Below are 27235 nucleotides of genomic sequence, written 5' to 3'. Positions count from 1 at the left end.
AAGGGGAAGCGACTGCCAAAAAGGCAGATTTCAGAGGAAATGAGAGAGCGTCGGCCTCATATTGGCTGACCAAGAAAATAAAATCGAATAATTAACAAAACTTCATTTCCATTTCAGAGTTCAAATATGGTGAAATATCAAAAGAAAAGGAAGTTTTAGACAGAGGAGACCGTGACAACGTGGCTCGATCCAAGAAAACACCTTCGGTATTGGCAATAGGTGCAAGGCCGAAATGACGAAAAAGACTGGAGAAGCCATCGTGAATGCCAAGAAAGGTGGAACAATGGAACGAACTGAATGGCATTCCCGAGGATTGGGATGTATTCCGATGGGCGAAAGACTTGGAAGAAGCAAGGCTCGGATGCAGCTCTAATGACACCGAACCGGAATCAATTCGGTTCAACGCCATAAGAAAAGACTCATGATGCAGAAGATCTTGCACGATTACTACAAACAATAGGCGGTGAGAGAACGTCGATGGCGGCGATGGACTTTCCAGGACAGACCTTTCGGCTCCAAACAAAGATTCCTGCCTGGGTTTTGGCCACATTGGCCAACAAACAAGCCAGCGAGACCACGAGCCAGAATTTTGAAGAATGACCGAGTGGAGGACATAGAATTCCTCGCGGTCGAAGGTTAGTCAATGAGTCCGGATTCAACCTTGGCGAGCACATGGGAAAGAGAGAAATTTTTGAAAATTATTTTAAGAACGGTGAAGATACCGGCGAATGTGCAGTCTAGATGAATGGCACGACGTTTGAAGCGTTAAAGCCTCGGCCAGATGGCGTGGGCCGATGTTACAAAAACTCAAAACGTCGGGCGAGCAGAGGATACCAAGCCGAAGCAGGTCATACATTATGAGGCAGGCGAAAAGGGATAAGGCTCAATGTTGGAGGCGCCCTGATGAGCAGTCACACCTTTTCGTCCAATAGAAATTGAATCACCGAGGCAGGCGGGCCTCATCACTCGCCCCTAGTTGAGTCAAGATAGAGCGGCCAATGATGGCCGAGCTTCAGAAAATAAGATTATCAGGAGGGACGGTTGGGAAAAAAAATAGCTTCCCTCGAGAGACTATGGATCAAAAGAGAGAGATGGCTCCGTAAGAAGGAAGGTCCGGAATGGAAAATGATTCTTCTGCCGAACACAACACAAGGAGTCGGTGAGTAAGAGAGAAACAAAGAACCAAAGGAAAATCAGTCGAAGAATCACGGCTGAGCGTAACATTGGTGTATGCTCTCTGCACATCTTTAAGGAAGTTATCGAGTTATTGAAGAATATGAGAGGAGGAGAGGCAAGATGGGCTTAGAGTAGCCCCAGTTGCCAGTTAGAAGATGTTCGACCGACCGCCAGTGGTTTCGTTTGAAGAAAACCAATCGGCCATAAGATGCAGGTTTATAAAACCTCTTTTTATAAACGCTCTTGATTTGAAGGTCGGCCGGTAGGCGAGTGGCATGGTGGACGGCGGTGCCATGGTTAACACGTAATGCTATCTTCTTTCTTTAGAAGTTAGGCAAAGGACGGGGGACGAGTTGAAGCTACCGATTCGTCGATTGGACCGATTTCACAGAAACGGTCAACAAGCCCCAGGAGTGCTCACCACCGAAACTTTACATGGTTAGGTGTTCGAAAACTTTTAAAAACTGTATTTTTGTGTGTGGATGCAGATAGCCACTACAACTTACTACTTCACGTGACTGAGATTCCGATGCGAATGTGTGCTGGTGCCTCTACACTCCACCGGGAAATGTATCCAGTGGATAGGAGACCAGGTGCAGGAGAAGTCCGGGCCGAAGGACGGATCCTAAATGATAGATGTCAAACATGGAGGACATCGGCCATCACAATTGGGCCGATGCCTGATCCAGGATCAGATTTCTATGTGAGGAGTAACAGAGGAGGGAATATCAATTAATTCTCTCTAAAGATATATCAATGCTATGTGGCTGTTTGAAGAGTCCAAGATGTTATTTAAATGGAATCCCAAAATCCAGGGATAGAGCTATGGCACAGCTTCAACAAGATTGGGGTGCGATCAACAAGATGCTATGAGGATATACTCGGGCTTGCAAAGCCGATTGTTGGACCTAAGAGTCGGCCAGTAATGGCAGGAGAAGATCATAAAAGACTCCGGGTTCATAAGACAAGAGCGAGGGTCCAAGCGAAATCGGTCAAGAAGAACCGAAAGGAATTCATATTGAGATGAATAGGCCAAACCAGCGAAAATAGAGCTAGAAGAATCGCTATTAAAAGCCGACCCGAGAAAAGCTGCGAGACCCAGCGAACTTGTTTATAGAAGTAAACCTAAGGTCTGTCATGAAGACAACACAGCCAACGTTCATAAGTTCCAAGCTGTCGTTCTCGGCACAAGAAGAATTGCAAAAGAGCTATTTAGAAGAATTACAAAGATTGTTTGCTGCGAGCTATGGAAGACATGCCGAGGGTTAAGCCGAGAGATTGTAGCGGCATCGGCTGACTATCAAAAAAGGGATTTAAGCCTTTAAACAACCTGCTCGTAGGCTTTCGAGGCCGAAGTATTTGTACTTCCAGATTAAAAAGAAATAAAATCTGTTTAAAGCCGGGATTTATTAGAGCGGCCCGGTTTTGTTGATTGGGTTGGTCTAATATAGTTCCAGTACGTAAATAAGAAATGGGTAAACTCAGAATTTGTATCGAACATTTACGGAACTTAAATTTGGCCTACATGAAAGACGAATATTTCAATGCTATAGCGATTATGTTAATAGATTCGCTAGCTGTAATAAATTATGTCCTTCATGGATGGACATGACCTGGCTATAATCAAATTTATATTGCTGAAGGAAGACGTGGCTAAAAACGGCTTTTAATTGCCCCGCGTTCAATTGGGAACCTATATGACATGGCGTTTTAGCCGTTCGGCTTAAAAGAATGCGGAGCTTACTACAAAGAGCATGAATTTTATTATTCCAACGATTTGATCGGCAAGATGATTGGAAGTCTATATCATGATATAAGTTATCAAATCCGAGTCGCAAGCCGAACATTGGATCGAGTTTAAAACTCGCTTTTTGAGAGAATGGAAAAACAATTTAAAATGAATCCTTTTGAAATGCGCCTTTTGGCCGGTTTCGGCAGAAATTTCTGTATAGTTTTGGTGCACATTAAGAAGGAATTGAAATGATATAAAAATCAAAGCAAAAAGCAATAGTTAGGATACGCGCACCCAAATGCAAAAAGGAATTACGAGTTTGTTGGGAAAGGTAAACTATCTTTGACGCGTTTATATCTAATTTAGCGGAAGAATCGGGTGTTTATTCCATTACTTCGGTTTGAAGATAAGAAAATATCGTTTGGGCAGAGGAACAGAAGGAGGCATTTCGAAAATATAAAAGTATTTTATCGAAACCCCGTATGTGTACCGTCAAAACCGAATCAGCCCGATGAAGCATATATATATCGGCTGCCCCAGACGAAAATTTGGGTGTTTGCCGGCGGCTTGCTCTAAAAATGAATGAGAAAAGAAGGAGCAAGTATTTATTACCTAAAGCCGAGTTTGCTTAGATACCAGAGAGATACAGTACTCGGCTTATAGAAAAATTATGTTTGGCTGTTATATTAATGCATGCACAAATTAGAGATATTATATTTTGATCAACTTGAGTTCGGGTAATATCGCAAGACCGATTTGATAAAATATATATGTTATCCAAGCAGTGTACGAAGACGTATGGGAAATGGGATATTGGCTTTAATCTGATGTTTCTCCCTTAAATTACGTTCCTGCTAAGCTATCAAAGGCCGAGCTAAGCTGATTTTTTGGCGATCACCCATGTGTAGAAACTAGAGGAGACGCCGATACAGATATGTAAATCTGGTTGTCAACCTTGGGTATTGTACTTTCGACGGTTCAAAACAACTGAATCTGCAGGAGTAAGGGATACTGATACAGTCACTGAGGTTATATTTGTCAATTTCGCATTTTAAATTTGGATATTGCGGCTTGTTCCAACAACCAAGCCGAATATGAGCCTTTGTAATCCGGCTGAATGAATATTGCAAGAATTGAGAGTTAAGTCAATCAAAGTCATCGGTGACTCCACAGTTAGTGATCAATGCAGAGTTAAAGGAGAATACCGATGTTGAAAAATCCACAATTTGCACAATTATCTGAAGAAGACATATAGAATTATTATGCAATTTCGGAGAAGCGAACTTGAACATATTGAACAGACAAGGAATATGAAAGGCGAAACGATTGCCAACGGCTTCATGGATACAGAGAACCGAAATCAGGTCAATAAATAATACACAAGAGTACTGTACCTTCGGTTTCTATACTGAGAGCCGATCAGAGCTCCTGTAGAAGTAAAAGATGATAGGAGGAATCTTAATTAAATTATTTGGAGGCATCCCAATACAGCGGTTGATTCATTCTCCGAGAGGCTCTCGGCTATTGCTTATTAGATGCGTCAACTATACAAAGAACAGCCCGAAGAAGTTTTATTGAAATGTTTAGGCGGAAGAAGCATTATTAGGTAATAGGGGAAAACACATGAAGGAATTGTGGAACCCATATGGCGCAAGAAAAAAGTAGATGGACTATTCGAGCACCTGGATATTATTGTCAATATGCATCAAGTTGATAGCAGTATGCAAGGTTGCACAGGAATGTCAATTTCCATGGCCCGATTCAGAGGGTTCCTGCCTCTGATGATGTACGCCAATAATTAAACCCATGGCCTTTTTGAGGAGGGCCATTGATTTAATTATGAGAAATTCAGCCGAAGTTCATCGGGCTGGTCACAAATTTTTATAGTAGCCATCGATTATTTTACTAACGTGGGTGGGAAGCCAACAACCACTCGGATTGGTTACACAAAAGGAAATTATTGATTTTGCTTGAAGATCATATAATCATCACTTTTGGGATTCCTGAGACCGTTACAAACCGATCAGGGACAACATGTTCACAGCGAGGACAGTTCGTTCAGGTTCATTTGAATTCTCGAAAGATAAAGCCGCTCCATTCGTCTCCTATTTATGCCCAAGATGAATGGGCAAGTAGAAGAGCAAATAATAGTCGTTAACTTATGAAACGACATATCGGAAGCACAAGAAAATGGAACGAAAAGCTTTTCGAGTATTATGGTCATGCCAAAACTCAGTGGAAAACGGAACAGGGATGGACACCATTCAATTAGTCTACGGCCAATGACTGCGCGATAATTCAGCGAAAAACAGTTCTTCTTTTAAGGATAGAAAACAAAAAATCTTTCAGCTGATGAATATAGCAGTTAATGAAAGACAAAACAGAAAGAACTGACCGACACTCGGTTGATAGCTTTTAGATAATTATGCAACTTCCAGAGCCGAGTAATAGATATGCGTAATAAATAGAAAGTAAAAACAACCCGATCAAAGGACAATTTGCCATTGGTGATTTTGGTCTCTTGACTCGGTTTTTTCGACCGTCAAAAAGACCGAGTGATATGGGAAATGGTCTCACAATTTTGGAGAAGCGCCATTTCAGTGTATAGTCGAGTTAACAAGCGGAAATGCAGTATTATTGCATAAACAGAGCGATGGAGTCAGAAATGAAAAACCAATCAATGGTAAGTATTTAAAGAGATATTACCATCCCATGTCGCGGAAAAAAATTAATCAAAATCAGCGATTAATATTACAGCGAATCAAGATAATAAGCTCTCTAAGTGATCCATCGCGCTATAAGATTGGCTTGGCAGTTTCCGGCAGCTTTCCTTCGGGCTTCATCAGAGGATGCACTTTGCTAAGATTGGGAACGTTCTCTTAGCTTTATCCCTTCCTCCTTTTAGATCTCAATTGATTCTTTAATTGAAGTCGACGCTCGGAGGTATGCGGCCAGCGTGGACTCGGCTGCTTGCCAATTCTTTTTAAGTAGGAGATTTCGCTTTTGCAGAGCCGATTTTTGATCAGCTAATTCTTTTATCTCTCGATGGACTCAGTATGCGAGCTGCTATATAGGCTATATTTTTCTATGAAATGATTCAACGCGATAAAATATGTTGATCTAAAGTTACAATGTTCGGCACCTAAAGATTTGCTGCCGAGCCAAAAAAAGATTGAAAGTTTGGAGTGTAAGGTTGACACAAAATATTTGATACCAGGGGAAACATCCGAACTCGATCGGTAAGCGAGTAAAAGGCAATATAGCCGATCAGACTGCTCGGAGTCTTAGAGCCAATTCGGAATTCCGATGCCAAAATATTTATAAGACCATTCATCGATTATTACTGGGTATTTGATGAAATGGTCACTAGTCGAAGAATCATCATCCCTCATTGGAGCTAGGGCTTGAAGTTCAAAAAAGAATGAAGAATATGCAAATAAAGGATATCAGGAGTAGGAGAAGAAGGCTCCCTGAGGTCGACATTGAGGAGGAGTAGTGACTTTGTCCTCAGAGGTTCGCTCAAGAGGTATCTTTGTTTCGATTCAGCCTCTGTAGTTGATGTTATAGGATAGCGAGTGAAAGAGCGTGACGAAACGACTGCACTTGGCAACGCGTCAGCGCTCGCCGTTTGATAGACCTTTTTGTCTTTTCCATTCCCGCTCTTTCTGCTCAAGTCGGGCTTCTCACACGAAGTTAGCCTTTCCATCTGCATCTGTCGTATAGATGAGCAAAAAGTGCACTCGCTCAGGGCGAAGACATGTAGTAAAAAACACTATAAATAATTAAGAAATGTTGTCTGTATGACTGAATTAATTCGGTTTACCCCAACATCAATTTGGTTCAGATAAGATGGAGGATTGTCAGTAGCCGAAAGAGCGTTGTGTAAATAGTTTCTGTCGATTGAACGTCAGCCGAAAGAACGTCTTTGGCGTCTGTCTTTAGTGAATTCAGCCGAACGGTGTGCATCGTTTGTTGAAAATTTTCTTTTTGGCCACCTGATTGGCCGTCGTTTTTGAGAATGGGGAGGCAGTACTTGAACAACTTCAATCGGTTTTTTGGCTGGGACTGGGACGATGGGAGAAGCGAGGGATTGACTAAAAATAGATAGAAATAGACAAAAGTGATGAGCCAGAAAAAAGACTACGATTCCAAGAGAATTAAAGAAAGATAGATTACGAGGAAAAATGGTGGAAGCATCAGAAATAGTTTCCCGGTGGAGGACTAATCACGTTGAAGAATCTCTTGATCGGAGTAGGGTGCGGTATATAAAATACTATATATATATAGTATAATTATATATATTATATATATATATATATTATATATATATTATATATATATATAATATCTATATATACTATATAATATATATATTATAAATTTATTACAGCCATATTTTAGAGAAAATTATAAACAAGCATTAGATGACCAACAAGTGGATGGATGATTTGCGGTAATTGCTCGAGCGGCAAAGAAAGATCAAAGAAAGCTGCTGTAGTAAATGATCCCACGTGTAGCATAGCCGGAAATGCGGCTACTCCTGTATAGTTTCGGACGAGCATTGCTAGTTGGAAAGAAGCGTCTGAAGACAATTTTCCCATGGCCGAAAGATTAGGTCAGCTTCAAGATTATACTCATTGGTGGAGAGGCGATATCGGCTGTGTTGGCCGTAAAAAATTTAGAAGGAGTTTGGGGATCGCTGAATGAGCCAAACTGCGCGCTACATACTGAGGAGAATAAACCTCAAGTACTCGCTGTAACTTTGAACGCGATTTAAAGCCCCACATGAGATCCCGGGGACGACTAAGGTTAGGAATACATCATCTGAATGTTCACCAGCGCAGGAAGAAGATAGTCGCCTTGAAGGGTTCAAATCGAGCCAGAACCAAGAGGGACCGATGAGTCGATCAACAAAGAGAGTCCAAAAATATAGTGAGATCAGATGATGGCTCATAAAAGCCTTTAAAGTAAGGTCACAAATTTCAGAAGTGTTGACCAAAACGTCAGTACGCTGTGGACGCGAGAGACTAGCCATAAGAATCAAGCTGGTGCAGTCTTGGATATGGGATTGAAAGGAATTGACATAAAGCCTGGTAGAATTGAAGAAATTGTCAAAAAATCAAAAAACGCCACACCCAGAGGCTGATGGGCAATGCCATTACCGGAACAGTAGAGTTGACTTAATGGGAATCAGAAATTTCCTGTAAACGAAAGCAAGCGAAATATGGCCCTAAGAAGGCCAACTTATCGCATTAAGATTTAAACCGATGTGCGATCGGAACAAAATTCTCAATTGATTTTTGCGAACGAGGTGCCCAGAAAAGATTATGGCCAACTAATATAGGCAGCGGAACCGTCGTTATGGTCCTGTCTGCCGTGACTGGAGCAGGGGATTCCACCTGAAATTTTCGGAGGAATTTGAGTAAGCCAACTCAGTTAAGATCGAAGTGTGCTTCGAAATCAGACACACATCAGGACTTGTAGGCATAGAGAACGGGTTACGCCATGAGGGCGGTAGCCAAAATGGCGGCTACATTCAAAAAGAAGTGGGGGTTAGAGGTCCTCTTTTAAGAAAAATATTAGAACACAGGGGGACAGAAAAAACACAAGAGTGGCGGCTAGAAGGAAGATTATCAGCTATAGTGAGGGTGCGAGATAATTGAATCGCTTCATAAATGGCTTTTCTCGCAGGGAGGCCGCCATAGGGATTCTACTCTATTGAACCAGGCAAATACCGCTTCAGAGACACTTGGCACGTCTGAGATCTTCCTGTCGAAGCTGAATGAGTACCAAGAATTTGGAGATGAAGTAACTCTTTTCAGAGAAATCCTCGTTATCGAGAGAAAGGGGGAGTCAGTATCGGGGATGGTATGTCTAAAAGAGAACGTCCTAATATAAACTAGAAGGATCTTAAATCAACGAAGGGTTGAGTATGGTATAGTCAAGAGATGACATGAGAAGGAAGAGGAGGAACCAGAGACATTGTTCTAAAGAAGAGAAGAGCGAGAGATTCGGTTACGCGAAAGAAAGAAGAGATTTGAAAGAGGACAAAAAGAATGGGCAAGCGTTGATGAAGAAGAAAAGGTCGTCGTATCGAACATATCGCTGTCGATTAACGAAGTCCCGAGGGTCGGCTATAATAAGAATAGACGCGTATTAAGATGACCTAATAAATGCCGTCGTAGAGACAAAATGAGAATGTGATACAAAGGCTGGGAGAAAAGAATCAACGGGCCAAGGCTAAACCGTACGAAAGATTGCTGTCACGAATCGCCTGCAGATATCCGAGCAGGTGGAAAGCAGAAATTGTGGGCCAGCGGAGAGAGAGCAAAATGTTCAGAAGATTTGAATTTGATGTGGACCGAGAAAAACCACGCCTCGGATCAAAGCTTCTTTCGGCCAATAAGAAGTTGAAAGATCGCCGCCAGCTACCGAAGCGTCGTATCGAAAGCTGCCGAGGGGGCAATGTTGAACAAATCCGGCGCGAAGTTTGCACACTAGGTTCTTTCATATTCAGGATCTCATAAGCGCTGGTCGGGAGCACGGAAAAATGCGTCAGGAGATTGAGACCGCGTTTGCTTCGACAAAACGTGACAACCCAAGCGTTCATTGGGCCGGTTAGCCCAACTTGGCAGTTCAATCGGCCAAACGTGGTCTATCCAATATCCGGGAGAAGATGGCCGATCGTGCCAATAAACTGAACACAAGCGGAAAATATATAAATTAGGGGGCCCATGTTTCAGTACCCTGAAAAACGGGTCTTCGCCCCTCGCGGCACAAAACGACCACCTTTATTTCTCATTGCATTTCTCGCTTTTGCCTAGGAGTAGTTTTTGTTAATTAGCCTCCTGAGTCTGTCTGCCCTCCGCGGCATCAGTCATTGTAAAACACCATTGGAGTCTGTCTGCCTCGGGCTCACTCCCTTTGTACACCTCGGAGTCTGTTGCCCTCGGCATCACTCCCTTCTTATTAATAGAAAGTCGTTTTCGGCTGCTCCTCAGGCCGACCAGATCTCGTTTTTGTCCTAGCTATTTGGCTCCTCTCTCAGCCGAAATATAGGCCCCACCTGTTCATTCGGCTCATCTTACCGAAGCGAATTTACTAAGGAGGTTTTCGGACCCGACCAATTTGATCCCTCATCGGTCGAATCGCTTGACACGTCGTGGGCGCAAACTTCGAGGGTCACTATCAGCAGCCGATTTCCACCCCGACACACTTCCCGAGGAGGGTCAAGGCATCGGGAAATTCGGCTATCAACACATACACTTTAGAATTTGGATGGTTTGAAACAAAAGCCCTTTGTAAATTCTGGCGAGATGAAGAACACGTTATCAAATTAAAAATTAAAACAAAATGGTGACCCAGATCGGCTGTTGATTGTTTAGTTTTCCTGTGTTGTAATGTACTTGCTTTCTTTTGATTGAGATCCATTTAACCTTTGAGTTTTTCCCCCCTTTTTTTGGAATCTTAAAAACTTTATCACACTGCTTGATATTCTAATTAATTTAATAGTTTATTTAAACTAATTTACAGCTAATAGCTAATTGAGTAAAAAAAATTAATAAAAATCTAACTTAATTAACTGAAAAATTCAACTACAGATATTGAGAAAATCCGGTAGGTAGCCATGGACTTAATTTTAAAAAAAAAAAAAAAACTCTTTTTGGAAATAGTCTGAGGTCCTTTTTTGTAGAAAAGAACTAAAATTTCACGGTCCAAGAGCTACCTGCAATATTGGTTGCTGAGGGAGGCGGCGGGTACGCAAGGGCGGCTGCGGGGGCGACGGGGACCGGCGCTTCGGGAGAGGGAGGGGCAGAGAGAGAGAGAGAGAGCGAGAGAGAGAGAGAGAGATAGAGGTGTCGGGAGATGGGTATACATAATGAAGGCGGTGAGCGGTGAACCCACTGCCTTCATAAAGCGGTGAACTGTTCACGGCTTCACTAACGCGGTGAACAGTTTACCGCTTTCAGAAAGTGGTGAACCGTTCAAATTAGAGAGATAAACCATATGTGATTATTCAATCTCCTCTAGCCAATAATGTAATCAAAATCTACCCTGATAAAAAAAGAGAACCATTTTCATAAAAGTCTATACTCAGCATCGAATATATTCATTTAAAGGCAACAAAAGTAAATAGCACAAACTAGCATCGTTTTAGAGGAATTGCAAAACCGAATCTAATCTTCATATATCATTTCAAGTGCTTGTACACTTGAAATCTCTGTACAACTTCATAATGAGAGGATTTAAAACTTCATAAATATCATATAAATATATATGATACATATATATACATCATACAGCATGAGTAATCCTGCTACATAATTGCATTCATAAAAAATTGAAAATAGATGTAGGTATCTCCGATTCTCTCTACCAATTTAGCTCATCTCTATAGAACTTAATGTTAGTAGTCCTTATATTGGCTAAAAACCACAATCCTCCAGCATAGCTGATCTAAAATTAGAAATATCTGTATTGGTATAAAATTTTTTATATAATATAATATATAATTAATAATATAATATTATAATATATGGCTAATTTGCATAAAAAATCCACTAGTTTTGCGCTTTTTGCAAAAGTGGGCCATCTTTTTCGATTTTGCAGATTCGGGCCGAATTTTCAGCAAACTGACCAAAATACCCTTGTACCTTTTTCTCTCTTCGCTTTTTTTTTCTCTCGTTTTTCTTTTCTTTCTCTTCCCAGAGAGCGGCAGAGGCAGAGGTGGAGGCGGAGGCGGCCCGCTTCGGTTTTGTCCGGCGCATCCTTACCCTCGCCCGTGTACCCCCGCCTTCCTCGCCTCCGACCCCGCCGAGGCCGCGCTGCGATTTTTTTCTGTTCCCTTCTCTGACCCTCCTCCACTGCCTTCGACGACGACGACTCTCTCACCCTTCTCGCCCTTTCCGTCTCCCTTCCCCTTCGTCTCCTCCGCCGCCTTCCACGCCGCCGCCTCTCCGCCGACATCGGCGCCGCGGAGGTCACTGCGGCGCTGCGGAGGTCGCTGCGGCGCCGCAGCCTCGGAGCAGGGGAGTCTTTAGCGGCGTCGTCACCGGCGCCATGGCCGTTGGCGGAGAGGTGTGACAAACAAAATTGTAGAAGAAGAAAGAAGAAAAAAATAAAGACAAAAAATTATATAAGAAAGAAGAAGAAGATGAAATTGCACTATTAAAATAAGATTACACTGTTTTAAAATAAATTTGTACTGTTTTAATGAAAATTGCACTATTTGATATAAAAATTACACTCTTTTCGAATTAATTTTACACACTTTAGGCTAACATTGCACTATTTAGGAGAATTTTGCACCATTTCTTTTCCTTTTCCCTTTCCTTTTCTCTTTCTCTTCTTCTTCTTCTTCTTCTTCCGCTGCTGCCTCCCGCCCGCCCGCCCGCAGGTCTCCTCCAGCACCGAGGTCGCGTACGACCGCACCCCGCTTCACACGTCCCGCCGCATCGCCACGTGCTCCCGCCGTGAGATCAGGAGCGCCTCCCCGCGCGGGGCCGATCGCGTCACCGCCCTCATGTAGGCCTCGCCGCGGAGGTCGCCAGCGACGAGGGCGGCCTCGTCGTCCACGGCGACGGTGACGAAGTACCCGCCGGTGGACTCCGGGGCCGCCAACTTCCCCGAAAGTCGTCGGAGACAAGGGCGCCTCCCCGCTTCGGGGCCTTGGGCCGGGCGGGCGGGCGGGAGGCAACAGCAGAAGAAAAAGAAGAGAAAGAGAAAAAGAAAAGGAAAAGAAATGATGCAAAATTCTCCTAAATAGTGCAACGTTAGCCTAAAGAGTGTAAAATCCATTCCGAAAGAGTGTAATTTCTATATCAAATAGTACAATTTTCATTAAAACGGTGCAAATTTGTTTTAAAACAGTGTAATCTTATTTAACAGTGCAATTTCATATTTTCCTTCCTTCTTATATAATTGTTTGTCTTTATTTTTTTCTTCTTCCTTTTTCTACAATTTTTTTTGTCACGCCTCTTCGCCAACGGCCACAGTGCCGGCGACGACGCCGCTAAAGACCCCCCACTTCGAGGTTGCAGCGCCGTATCGACCTCCGCGGCGCCAATGTCGGCGGAGAGGCGTCGTCATTGGAGACGGCGGAGGAGGCGAAGGAGGAAGGTGAGGGAAAGGGCGAGAAAGGCGAGAGGGTGAGATAGGCGTCGTCGAAGGCGTTGGAGGAGAGTCGGAGAGGGAAAAAAAAAATCGCAGCGCGGCCTCGGCGAGGTCGAAGGCGAGGAAGGCGGGGGTACGCAGGCGAGGGTAAGGATGCGCCGGACAAAACCGAAGCAGACCGCCTCCGCCTCCGCCTCCGCCTCCGCCGCTCTCTGGGAAGAGAAAGAAAAAAAGAACAAGAGGAAAAAAAAAAAAAAAAAAAGAGGAGAGAGAAAAAGATACAAGGGTATTTTGGTTAGTTTGCTGAAAATTCGATCCGAATCTGTAAAATCAAAAAGGTGGCCCACTTTTGCAAAAGCGCAAAATTAGTGGATTTTTTATGCAAATTGGCCATAATATATTAATTTTATTAATAAAAATATTAGTTTTAATATTAATGTTATAAAATACTATTAAATATTTTTCACATTTAATATAATTTATATTACATAATGCAATTTTAGTAAAAAAATATTAAAATAAAAAATAATAATAGTTGAACAAATTTGTTCCAAGTTCTTTTGGCTATGTTTGGTTTTGGAATAAACCGGTGACAACTAAAAATTATCCCGCTATTCTGCCAAACACTGTAAAAATGGTCATACTAGTTATTCCGGTGAAATTAGATTATTATAGGTAATTCCAGAACAATCCAAAAATAACTATTATACATTTTTAGAGAAATAGGACTATTCTATGTTTAATCTTTTTTTTGAGAGATAGGTAGCACGCTACCGTTTATTTCATTTAGAAATAAACTTAGCTGAAAATGTGAATCAACTAGGATTCGAACTTAGGCCTCGGGTACCAACCACCAAACCCTTTGCCACTTGCTCTAGGGACGGTCGGTCTATGTTTAATCTTTACTTATTAAAGATAATTAAAGTAATATAAAAGGATGGTTATATAAATATATTAAAATATCTTATAAGTATTATTAATCTTCTTACTATTATAAATATCATAATATCTACATAAATATCCTACTATTATTATTATTATTATTATCATTATCATTATTATTAGTATTAGTAGTGTAGTGTTTCCGTGCTATTAGTTGGGTACGGGTGCATTGGAGATAGCTTGTCGACACTGTCACGCCCCAAACCCGAGGCACAATAGACGCTGCATATTTACTAAATTAATGAATATACAAGACTACAGAATCAGACAGATAACATGCAAAAAGATGATCACAAAAGTTTCTATTAAATCTAAAGGTCAAAAGAAGATGAGACTAACAATGAAATTTTGTCTAGAATCAAATTAAATTCTAACATTTATAAAACTAAAGCTTACTACGAAACACAAGAGAAATTCAATCCATAGAACACCATAAGTAACAAAAGTGGGTGCGGAGAAATAACGAAACAAAAGTAGATAACAAATGATCATCTACATAGTCCAAATATTCACATCCGAAAATACTAGATATAGAAACAAAAAGGACTAAAATCAAACATTAACTGTCTAACGTTCACTGTCTCAACCCCGCCCAGCAAATCAGTCTTGGTACCTGGGTAAGCAACCATACACCACATTAGTTAGATTAAGCATAGAAATAAATAAATACAAAAATTAATTTAAGCGACTGATTTTTAATTTGTAAAATTTCATAAAACAAGAATTATCAAAACTTAAAATTCAGATCAAATTGAAACTATAAATTTACAAAGTGTTTCTTTTTCAGCAAATAAACGAAATAAATATAAGTCTCCGGCAACTAACTATATTGTGTGATCCGTTGGCGAGATCCAGAGGGACCCGAAAGTATAAACAGAACAGAGGCACCCGAAGGTGCATGTACAAAACAGAGGTACTCGAAGGCGCATATAGAACAGAGGCGCGGATATGCGCAGGCACTCGAAGGCACAATATAGAGACGAAACTAGCTTCTATGATAAAATACATGTCGACATGGCTAACATTACATAGCAGAATATCAAGAGATATCATAATTCAAAATTTATCCAGCCACAAATTTACAGAACAAATTATCAAATTTTAAAAAAAAATTTTTGCTAAAAGTACTTGTCAATCACAATTGAAGCTTAATTTACAAATATATTTAATACTATGCTTAACCTTTAATTTTAAAATCTACAAAATAAAATTTTCATACAACTAAAGTATTTTCCTAAATTATTTAGCGAAAAACTAACAGGTGTCCGGTCTCTTACATTAACGCAAGTTCAAAGATAAGAAATTATTTAGTTGAAAATGCATAGAAATTCAATCGTTGAAACCTAAAATAGAGACATGCGATTCTCTATAAGCTACTAACAAAAAAAAAAACTTACAAAGAGAATATATAAATACATATATGGAAGGAAGCTCATACAAAATTTTAGATTTTGAATAGGCTCACACAGGTTGACATGATTCACGACAAATACATGCTGATAGGTTGAGATGGAGCACAGAAGGGTTTTAAAAAAATATATTAAACTCGATAAAACTCAATTTGCAATCAAAGAATAAGGGAGTTTCAATAATTAAACTATTCAGAGGAATAAACGGAATTTTAAATAATAACGAGGATTTCAATATTCCAATAGAGGGTTTATCACATGTACAAAACTAATTTTACAATCTACAATTGAATTAGATCAAAATTTAGAAACAAAACGACACATGCCTTCTCTTTGGCATTTTGTCGAATATATAGAGGCATTTTGTAATGCCCCGATAGCCCCACATTGGATGAGAAAATAATTTTGATTAGAATATATGAGGCCTACACGTTAATAATAATAACTGGGCTTACGTATTTTGGGCCGGTGGTTTGGGCTCAACTAGTTATTGGTGCTAGCGGGTCGACTCGTTGCAGATATATATGTAGAGTGTCGAGCTGAGCAAGAGCTATTTTAGCGCGAACTAGACACAAAAACAAACTCGGAGAGACGAAAACTGCTCAAACTGAAGTTTCGCCGAGAAGTTATTGTATTTGCCCGGAATGAGTTGGTGAACTTCGTCGAGTGTATCGCACAGTGCTAACATGTGTAAAGTGGGCTTTTTTGGATACAGGCGCAAGTTTATGATTCGAGCTGATTTAGGCGCTGATTTAGGCCTTTCTGATTCCCAAATGACGTTCCTGGCCTCCGAAACCTAAGATTTCTGCATGGAACATGTAATCTCTTTTTATACAAGGGCTCATTTTGCCCTATTCTTCACCTATAAATAGCATTTCTAGTTCACCCATTTTACCTTTCCGAAATTCCAAGTACTTGAGACCTACTTCTCTTCTCCTCCTTTCCTTTCTTCTTCACCTGCAGGTAGCAGCAGCAGTCGAACTAGAAACAATAGTGGCAATAGCCGTGGAGGTTGCAAAATTAAGTTGATTTGGAGCTTTCAGTTGTTGTTGTGGGTCTTGTTCGTGGCTTTGCTGAAAGGGGAGAATTTGTGGGTCACTTGTACCAACTAGAATTGAGGTTGGTTGGAGATTAATTAAAGTTTTTGGATCATTGAGCTGAAATTTAAAAAATTATTGGATTTTCATTAGTTTCATTCGTCTCATTCTTCTAGCTGAGCTTTTGGTGGATCTTGTCAATTTGGAGCTACCTACAGCTGGATTGCCAGGTAGCTTGAGTTAAATGTGATCAAAATCTAGAGTCGTTAGCCGTATTGCTTTTTTAGTGAATTTCGGACTTCAGATATTCCAGCAGGTTTTGAGCTGAGTTGTTCTGGATTATTTGGAGTCCCTGTTGGTTCTGGGCAGAGAGGAGAGACCTGGAGCTAGTGGATTCCTTGCCGTAGTTGGTTTAGCTCTTGAGGTCGGCCAATGTCTACCGAAATAATGAAATGCTCCCTATGTCTAGTTTTCTACATGCTTCATTTGTGGGCATTGTAAATCTAAAATTTCTCATGTTAGCATGTGTAATGCCATAGTATATGTTGTACATTTCTGGCTGTTAATTGGATTATGATTATCAGCATGTAGAAAAGTGAACTATGGCATCTAAAATTAGCTCATGTGCATATAGACCTATACTATGTAGTCCCTTTTTTCATCATTTTTGTTTGTAGTTGAGCATCTATTCTTACATGTTTTTCACCCAGGTTAGTGGGTAGCGATGATTCGAGATAATATAGAATGATTTTACGTGCTTGTGTTGAGGGGCTGAGACAGTTAGTGTAGCAGTTGGTAGACTAGCTAGTATTGATTTTTGCCATATGGTGATACAGTGAGTTCGGATCTTTGGGTTACACTCTGAATTATATCAGGGGCATGCGGATTAATTGTAGTACTTTTGGCCTGGTTGATCATTCGAATTCACTATAGGCTGCATGAGCCGTATTAAGCTCGACAAAGAGTATGCTTCTATACTCGGTGGGGTTGCTCTCCTCGAGTGCCACTCTGGAGTTTGGCGGTATTGCATTGATGTTGCAGCAGCCTTGATTTGTAGATAGTCCACCTACAGGTGTGGCAAGAGATCCCACTACAACAAAAACAGTCTATAGCGACACTTTTAAATGTAGGTACATGTCAAAAAAGTGCTGCTAGCTAAAATTACCGACACTTTTAAAAAGTGTTGCTATATGTGGGGTCGCTAGGTATATAGTGACAGTTAAAGAGTGTCGCTATAACCTAAAAAAGTGCTGCTAATTTACCAATACTTATTTAAGCATTTAGCAACCACCGAAACTCTATCTCGTTGGCTGCGGTGGCGGAGGAGGACGACAGAAAAGGCTCTTCATTTAGAATTTCAGTGGATTGAGTGAAGAGAGAAGAAAAGATGGTAATTGATTTTTCTTTTTTTTTTTCTTTTCTGTTTGTAATCGGGCCAAATGGACTGGGTGTGGTGGGTTGAGTAAAGTAATCTTTTATTTTTGGTTGGATTGGGCTTTATATTTAGGCATTAGTCGATGTTTTTTTAAGTTTTAGCATAAATGGGACACTTACTCAAAAGTGTCCCAAACATGTGTCCCTATAACCTAATTTTGTTGTAGTGTCCCTACAGCGACTTACAATTTAACGGGCCACCCACGAGTGGTATTATGGCAGTAGGAAGGAGCAGGTTTGACCGGACTTTCGAGTTGGTCAGAGGGATTAGGTTATATTGTGAGTATCCAATAGCTAGTTGATTTATAGATATGCATCCACCAGTTTTGTCTTGACATCTGTAATATAGAGACATAACAGCTGTAGAGTTTCTTTCCAGCTTTTATTTAGAATTTTTTTTATAAATAATCTTACTGAAAATTTTATTTATAAAAATAGGCATCCTTTAAAGTTTATTGCAAAAGTAGTCCTCAAATAGGCCAGATTAGTTGGGGGGGCGCACAAGGTTTATATGCGATGGATGGTTCACCGCATTCACGTATGCGGTGAACCATTCACCGCATTTGTGGGCCTAGGCAGCAGGCGGTGTAAAATTGAGAATGCGGTAAATGGTTTACCGCCTTCTTAAAGACAGCCAACTATTCACCGCATTTAAAGGCGGTGAACCATTCACAGTCTTTAAATGCGGTAAACCGTTTAGCGCTTTTATATGCTATGAACGGTTCACCGCCTTTAATCAGAAAAACCTACGCCTCGCTCGAACCCTTTTCCTTTCTCTCTCACTCGCCCCGCCCGAGCTCCTCTCTGTCTCCCTCGCTGCTCTCTGTCTCCCTCGCTGTCTCCCTCACTCCGACCGAACCCGACGAGTCCGACGCCGCCGTCGCTGCCGCCGGCGCCGGCACCGACCTATGCTGCTGCTGTCGTGCCCTCTCACCTCGGCATTGCATCCACATTGTTCCATTAGGTTAGTGGTGAGATTTTTGAAAAAATTGTAGTTGTTTTTGAAGTAGAGTTGATTGTTTGTAAATTATTGTGTTCTCTCAATATAACTTGTTGTATTTTGTCTATATTATTTTGTCTATATTTTGTGGCATGCACACTTTAGGTCACATTTTAAACCCCATTAGGTTAGTGGTGAGATTTTTGAAAAAATTGTAGTTGTTTTTGAAGTAGAGTTGATTGTTTGTAAATTATTGTGTTCTCTCAATATAACTTGTTGTATTTTGTCTATATTTTGTAGCATGCACACTTTAGGTCACATTTTAAACCCTATTTGCATCATTGTATGATGAAATTTGAAAATGAATGTAGTAAATACAAATTGATAAATTTATACTGAAAATTGATAAGAATTTATACCATAATTTTATTACAATATTATAATTTATTATTTTTCGGTGTAGTGAACACACATTTGCAAATTGATATTATAAATTGGTCAAATATTGGTATGATTAATTATGTTTGTTTACAAATTTTATATTTTGTTCAAGTTAGGATGACGCGTAGTAATGTGGCTATTGTTGTTCATTGGAATGGAGAAATATTTGTGCAAGATAGTAATCCACAGTACGTTGGCGGTCGTAAGAAATTAAGTGGTATTCCAGTGGATATTACATTTACAGAATTCGAGAGAAAAATATATAGATTGACCGATATCCCAAGAGATGAGTATCGTCTAATTATCAAAGTCTGATATTCGACCGGGACGAATCAATTCTATGTGGTTGAAGTTACAGACGATGACTCCTTGTGTGGTGCGATGGCATTGTCGGGGAACCCTCTGTGTTTGATAATTTTCGTTGAAAAACAGATGGTTTTATCTCAAGGATATTATTCTAGAATGTTAAATAGTGACTTTAATGTGGATGTATTATCCCCTAACCCCGAAAGAGAACCTTTTCGTGCTGATTTTGGAGGAGCAAATGCACCTAGGTTAGTATTGCAAAATATGAATTTTGTATAATTATTTTAATATAACAAGTGTTTAGATTGCCTTCTCCCATCAATTGTAGGGAGTGCAAATTTTCGAATATAGTTGTTGGTGGTCTTCCTCCCCTCCCGCATACTATTCATAATGCCACAACTTCTAGTTCGCATGCCCCACTCGATAGAGAGCAAGGCATCTCATGTGAAGAAGGGTTAGAATACGCATCAATTAATTTAATCATTCACCGTTTTATTTAGTTAGAAAGTGATAAATTATGAAATAATTGCAGATTTCATACCTCTCATGATGTGCCTCACTTTGGCTCGTATCCATTGGGAACCGAGAATGACGGTATAGAAAATCGAGTGGAAGTACAACAAGAAGTAGTTGAAGACGGTTACGCTACTGATCAGGAGGGTGTTGAACATGAATCTTCGAATTTGGTGTTAAATGAGAATATTGTGGCGGAAGGTCATCACTGTGATGCGGATTATGATGGCGGACTGGGGGTTCTCGTAGATATCATATATACTGAGATTGATGATCCAATTGTAAATAATGAATATGTTGATCATCCAGATGAAGGTGCAAAGTTTATAGATCATCCGGGAGTGATAGAGCACTTACGACATGCGAGATTTTTCTACGTCTCCCGCCTCAGACGAGTACAGCTTGATCAGGCTCTGTTAGGGGCGTTGATAGAGCGATAGAGGCGCGAGACGCAGACATTCCACCTACGTCGACATGGAGAGATGACAGTTACGCTACGTGACGTGGCAGTTACAGCTGGACTACGAGTCTCCGGGGAGCCTGTTACGGGACATGCTTCATTTGATTTGTTGCACACATGTGAGATCTTTCTTAGGATACAGCTAGATGATGTCGTCGCCGGCCAGATCCCCTTGGAGTGGTTGTTTCAGCATTTTCGGCATGTTCCTTTGGATGCTCTGTCGGTCGTGGTTGCAGCATCTTCACGAGCATACATTTTAATTCAAATTGGATGCAGTTTATTTCCTAACCCCACCGGATATCGAGTTCACCTCAAGTGGCTACCGCTACTTGAGGATTTTGACTTTTGCGGAGGCCTAGCTTGGGACGCATGCCCATCTCTATCAAGCATTAGGGAATGCCTCTATGAAGGGAAAGGCCGAATGTTGTGCCTTTGGTACACTACTACAGATCAAATCACTATTTCACTAGTTATCGCGATCATAACTTAGTTTGTTTTGCTAATTTTATAATTAACTTTTTTTTGTTCTTAGATATGGGCATGGGACCATATACACATTGGACATCCCGATCGAGTTGAAGCTCCACCGGATCTCCATGATTGTCCATTGGATTGTCGGCATGCTGTGTGTTTAAATATAATATAATAAAATAATAAAATTTGATATTGTATTGATGTATTATAGAATAATAAAATATACTACTAATCACTCCTGCAAGTGGAACACAGGATTGCGATTTCGTGGAAATGTCAGGGCGACTGACATTGAGTTTTACTGCGATGAGCTAGATCAACAGAGAGAGTCACAAGTATGTATAGATTTCATGAATTAAATACATGCACATACATTCTAAAAGTTTACATTCATTTTTTTTAATACACTTGTACAGGTTACATGGATGTCCTACACGGAGGATGTTTTGACGGTCTTCCTGCATTTTATCTTGAGGGCTCTGCAGTCTGGCGTTCGAGAACTTGCTCGATATGCTATCATATTGTGGAGCTACATCTACCTGATAAAATTCTGCGTCAGTTTGGATTGCTGTAGCATATACCAGAGCCCGTAGAAGCTATACAGAGGATCACCTCGCAGGGTAGATCAGGCGAGGACTGGGCAGCGTTTCATGCTCTATATATTCAGCATTGGGCAGATCGTCTAGAGCATATTGTGGAGCAGAGTCCTTCCATCGATCAAGATCCGATACGAGCCACCTCTGCATACATGCAGTGGTATTGGGGGATCACAAGGAGGTGGATTTCTCATCCTGTACAGCGGCCTCCACTTACTTTCCTGCCGTGTGGGCATGTCAAGCGAAGATTAGTAAGATAATTTTATTTTATAGTTTATTTTAATATAAGGATATTCATTATATATAATCATGTATTTTTATACAAATGGATACTATGCGGCATGCTGTTAGCAGTATTGGTCATTTGATGGACAATCCTCCAGATCGAGCCATATAGAATGATGGATGCTCTAGCACATGTGAAGTGGGACCTCGAGAGTGTGTTAGAGAGCCTTCCAACATTACCCGTGACAGGGCATCCGGATATTTCTTCTCCGACTTTTGGTGATTACAGTGATTTTCCCTCCACCTCCACACCTGTGTATGATTTCAGTGATATTCCCTCCACCTCAATGCCTACGTATGATTTTCCATCGACATCGGTCCTAACTCATCTATCTGATGTCCCTTCGACATCGGAAGTGCAGTTTGATATCCCGTCGGCATCCATCCGACCATTTGATATTCCATCTACGTCAGAGGTATTCTATTTTGATATTCCATTCACGTCTATCCATCCTTCTGACGTTCCATCTACATTGCAGGTTCGTCGCGATGATGTTGTATATCGACATAGGCGATGACGACATGGTCATATTGAGACGCAGGAAGAGATACTACCATCAACTGTTGAGCAAGGGACGGAGCCGATTGTTGAGGGCATCGCCATTGAGCATATTGATCATATGCATGTCATTGAGCCCGTGCAGCCTGAGATAGAGCGTGACATGCATATTCGAGGACAGAGTCGAGGACGCGGTCGTGGATGCGGACGTGGACGTGGCAGGGGACGAGGGCGACAGCATAGGAAGGGGATGGAGGGGACTTGATTTTTTTTTATCATTTTTGGGATTCTTATGTATATTTGATATTTCAGATCTTTCTACATTGACTTTTTATAGTATTATCTAAATTTATTTATACTAAAGTGTGTTGATATTGGTATAACTCATTTTATAGATGATTTTATGTATTTATTGCTGTAACTGAAATGCTTGAAAACATTACTATTTTGTATAATGTGGGAATTTTGCAAAGTACCTGCTGTCTGGCAGTGGGTGCAGTTAAATACGGTGAACCATTTATCGCATATAAAGGTGGTGAATGGTTCACCGCATATAAAAGCGGTGAATGAATGATTCACCGCTTTTATATGCGATGAACCATTCACCGCCTTCATAAGTTTTATCCAGGTGACATCGAATTACGTGAACTATATGAAGGCGGTGAATGGTTCACCGCCGTCATGGGATTTTTAAAACCTTATGAAAACGGTGTTTCATTTACCGCTTTCACTTGAAAGCGGTAAATGGTTCACCGCTTTTATCGTCTCCCGCCAGCTCACTGCCCACGTGGCAGTTTTGAGCCTATTTTTGCAAATAAAAGTTTCATAGGCCTATTTTTAGAATAGAAGTTTTGGAGGAGACTAGTTGACTAAAAACTCCTTTTATTTACATCCTATTGTACAGTAAATCTTTACTTTATGTCTCTAATAGACCTAATTGGTAGATCATCGTCGTCGGTGATATTACCCACTGAGAACTACTCGTTTTAATACTTTTCACACCCTCTGTTGTTGATCTTTTGTTGTAGAGCCCTTTGTTCCTGTTGTAGCGTTTGATCGAGGTAAGCGGGCCGCGAGCTAATAGCTTTCCTATCTCTGTGGATCATGTTAGCAGAGCACTCTATAGAGGCCAGATTTTGGTAGTAGTCTATTGTACATACTAGGACTGACAAGGCCAGCTTATCTATACAATCTACTATTTGGGACTCTGTCCGATCCTACGTGGCGCCTCTACATTTGTTTCATTCATCCGAGCCTCCCTCCCTCCCTCTTCTCCCACCGAGCTTCTCTCTCTTTTCCTCCACTGCCAGCTGGCCCTCTCTCTTCACACCTCTCTCTCTCTCTCTCTCTTCTTCACCCCTCTCGTCCATTTCCCCTTTCTGTTTCCACCACTCTCTCGCGCGCGGTCCTGATCTTTCTCTCGTTTCACCCCCCTCTCTGCTCTCGTCTTCTCCCTCTCTGCAACTTAGTCTCTCTCTCATGACAGCCACCCCTTTCTTTTCCCTTCTACTCGGTCTCTCTCCGTTGTTTCCCCCCCCCCCCTACTCCTTTATAGATCGTCAACTCTCACCCCTGCTCTCGAGGCGCCGGGCTTGAACGAGCGGGCGCTGGCGCGGCGAGGCCGGAGCGTGCCGTGGGCGTGAGCCGAGGGCCGAGGCGCAGGCCTTTGGGACCGACGTAGGGCATGCGGCTGCGCCGCGTGGGCACGCGGCTGGCGCAGGCGGCGTGCACGGGCGAAGCGGAGCGAGGCGGAGCCGCCTGACCGGGCGCCGGTCGGCGTGGAGGGGCGGGCGCGAGCCGGCACGGGGCCTCCCGCGCAGGTAACACCCAATGTGGGTGGTTCGCCACGGGCGCGGGTCGCGGCACGTGGCGGAGAGGTGGGCGACGGCGCGGGCTGGAGCACGGCGGCGGGGCGACGGCGCGGGACACCGGGCACCTATCTCCCCTCTCCACAGCGCGAGCGCGCGGCGGAGCGTTCAGCAGCGGGAGGCGAGGCGCGGGCTCCGGGCGCGGCGCGCGCGGAGGCACGCGCCGTCGCTTACTATAATATAATACTAACTGATATATGTAGTTTATATTATATATATAGTATATATATACATTTGTATATATATAACAAATAAATAATATTTTATAAAAAAAATGTATCGTTAATATATATATACAGTATACTATCAGTATATATATATATATATATAATTTATAAATAAAACTCATATATATTATATATTAACCGTTGGAGGCAAACTTCTATTTTATTTTTTTTAATGTAAAATTAACCTTTTTTCTAAATTTTTTGTATTTTTGTCTCTTTCTTTAATTGTTTTCTTTTAATTTATGGAATAAAAAAATGCNACAGCAGCGTGGGGCGGCCCGCGATGTGGCGCGGACACGCTGGAGCGCGGGGTGGGGTGCGGCGCGGCGCGGACACGCTGGAGCTCTGGGTGGGGCGCGGCGCGGCGTGGGGCGGCGCGGACAGTGCTCTTTTTGTTTTTTTTCCTCTCTCTGCTCTCTTCAATTTTCAAATTATTTTTTATTACTCTCTATTTAAATAATTTTTTTAATTTTTTTTAGCTCTTTAATTTGTTAAAGTTTAAAATTTAAGATTAGATTTGAAAATTAAAAAATTTAAATTTAAAATTTTTAAAAATAAATGATAGCAACATAAATATAGAAATATATTAATTTGTTGAAAATATTTTAAAAAATGCGTAAATCTCCCGCAGCGAAGCGCGGGCCTTCACTAGTTGTACTTTATTTTTTAGTTGTTGTGGTGGTTGATTTACATACTATTTTGGAAGTTGATGTGTGTACAATATGTTTTCATTTATGTATTAGTTTTACTTTTCAGCTTTGAACGGCTAGTTGTAGCTTTTGGATTATTTATAATTATTTTAGATACTTCATGTGCATGGGGCTTTCTGTGTATATGGCAGATCTGTTGGTGAGCCTAGGTTCCAACCTAACCCGGAGAATGACAAATATTATTAGTATTACCACTATATATTAAGTATTATTAGTAGAGTTCAGCTACTACCTTTTAGGATGACGGAGGCCTTCGTCCTCCTAAGCCAATTTAGATGATAGGGATTCTGAATTGATGATTAGAACGTTAAAGTTGATCTAAAGGATTTATAACGTCTAGAAACTAAATTTTATAAATTTAACAGTTCGTTATCAAATTCATTGAAGAGTTGAAAAATAAACAGTCAAAAACAAATAACCTTGTAAAAATAGAAGTTAGGCTTTTACAATCATGATCGGAGTTATCAAATATTATCTGAATAGTATAAAAAAAATTTTATCAAAAATTCAAGCTGTTTGGATTGTTCTACACTGCTAAACAAATATATGCTGTCCAAATCTATCGATTTTATGATTCTTTAATCACTACGTAAATAATTTTTAAAATTTATGAAATTTAGTTTGTAAACACTTTAAATACTCTAGATCAATTTAACAATTCTGATCATCGATTTGAAATTTTTATCATCTAAAATGACTTATGATCATCAATTTGAAATTCCTATCATCTAAAATGACTTAGAAAGACGAAAGCATCCGTCCTCCTAAAAGGGTAGTAGCTGAATTCTTATTAGTATTACTACTATATACTACTATTACTATATTATATTATATTAATTATTTTGTAAATTGTATATTTTCATTAATTCCGACTATCCTCGAAATAAAAACCAAACATAATTTTATCTATTTGAGAGAATAAACGAATTTAATTTAGACTAAATACAATTACATATAGAACTAGGCTGGAATACTATCAATAGCACCAAGCTATTGGTGCTATTAGGTTTTTGGCCTTTGGATGAAAAAATGTACGATCTAGTGATGTGCTCTTATGGTGGGTGAAGAGTTATTTATTTGAATAGTAAATTAATTAACAGGCTGAAAATAGGTCAAAGGGGTCAAATCTAACGGTCGGAAAACTCGGTAGTACTAAGTCATTCGTGCTATCGGTTAGTTCGCCAGGCCGAAAACTCATATATAGTAGTAAGGTAAAGAGAAGAGAGGAGAGAGAGAAGAGAGAGATGAGAGAGAGAGAGAGAGAGAGATGAGAGAGAGAGATGATGGTGTGTGGGTGTGTGTGTTGTGTAGCCTTCTTATGCTTTTTCGAAAGGTATCAACCGTGGGTGTGCCGGTAAAGGTGTAATTAGGACATTCCAGAAACGAAAAGACCGAGACACACTCCAGAAAAGTGCGAGACAAGCGGGAAGAAATTCTAAAGAGCCTTTTTTTCCTGTTTGTCAAAAGTTTTCAATTTCTTCTAGTTCATGCTTTTGTGTCTGATTTGCTACATTTGAATTATTCAGTTCGTAGGGCCAGACCTGTTGGGGGCTTACGCTGGGACTATGAGGATTGATGACGCATGACTGAAGCTACATCACATCTAGGAAAGCCTTTCACCCTGCTACGAGAAGACGACGATTCCTTAAAACATTCATCTCACGAAGCGCAGAGTCACTTGCGTCGATGGCACACACGCGAGAGTTAGAAATCTCAAAGAAAGCAAAGATGAAACGCACAAGAAGAGTTCAGGCTGATTCTTAGGTTTTCCATTGCCGTCCATTAACTTTCCGCACGTGCCATTTCACAAATTGCAAACAGGCACTCTCGGCCTCAGTCGTGTGTACGAGAGCCGAGAAGGGCGAATTCCCAGGCCTAGAGATGGATCAACAAAAGCCGAAAATTGCGAGGCATACTGCGCCCTGAACAGGAAGATACGGAAGATAGCAAAGTCGAACGGAGAGGATTCGCCCAACATATTAGCACATATTCTCGGCTGAGGGCGTCGGGTAGATGCCTCGAAAGCTACGGATCAGGAACCTATTCAAGTTGACGATTGGATTTTCGCCTTTA

The 27235-nt window shown here is 41.0% G+C and overlaps 1 protein-coding gene and 2 long non-coding RNA genes across 3 annotated transcripts; 2 read left to right on the top strand and 1 right to left on the bottom strand.

The window, feature by feature from the left end:
• LOC109724412 lies at positions 14417-16327 on the bottom strand. The gene is made up of 3 exons (XR_002219926.1): positions 16268-16327; positions 15828-16177; positions 14417-14576 (listed from the first exon to the last, which is right to left on the bottom strand). It is a non-coding gene; the product is annotated as an uncharacterized LOC109724412 (long non-coding RNA).
• LOC109724411 lies at positions 16403-17032 on the top strand. The gene is made up of 3 exons (XR_002219925.1): positions 16403-16491; positions 16586-16639; positions 16714-17032. It is a non-coding gene; the product is annotated as an uncharacterized LOC109724411 (long non-coding RNA).
• On the top strand, positions 21817-22567 carry LOC109724410. Its single transcript, XM_020253230.1, has 2 exons — positions 21817-22274; positions 22338-22567. The coding sequence occupies exons 1-2, from the start codon at positions 21972-21974 to the stop codon at positions 22374-22376; spliced, it is 342 nt and encodes a 113-aa protein (XP_020108819.1). The 5' UTR covers positions 21817-21971; the 3' UTR covers positions 22377-22567.

The sequence above is a fragment of the Ananas comosus genome, linkage group 18 (assembly GCF_001540865.1).
Source record: "Ananas comosus cultivar F153 linkage group 18, ASM154086v1, whole genome shotgun sequence".
NCBI lineage: Eukaryota > Viridiplantae > Streptophyta > Magnoliopsida > Poales > Bromeliaceae > Ananas > Ananas comosus.
The sequence above is the reverse complement of the archived record's forward strand: the minus strand, read 5'-3'. Positions and strand labels throughout refer to the sequence as shown.

Coding starts and splice junctions, on each gene's coding strand:
- LOC109724410 (XM_020253230.1), top strand. CDS start 21,972: ATGATGGATGCTCTAGCACATGTGAAGTGGGACCTCGAGAGTGTGTTA. Junction 22,275..22,337: donor ATATTCCATCTACGTCAGAG/GTATTCTATTTT, acceptor TCTACATTGCAG/GTTCGTCGCGATGATGTTGT.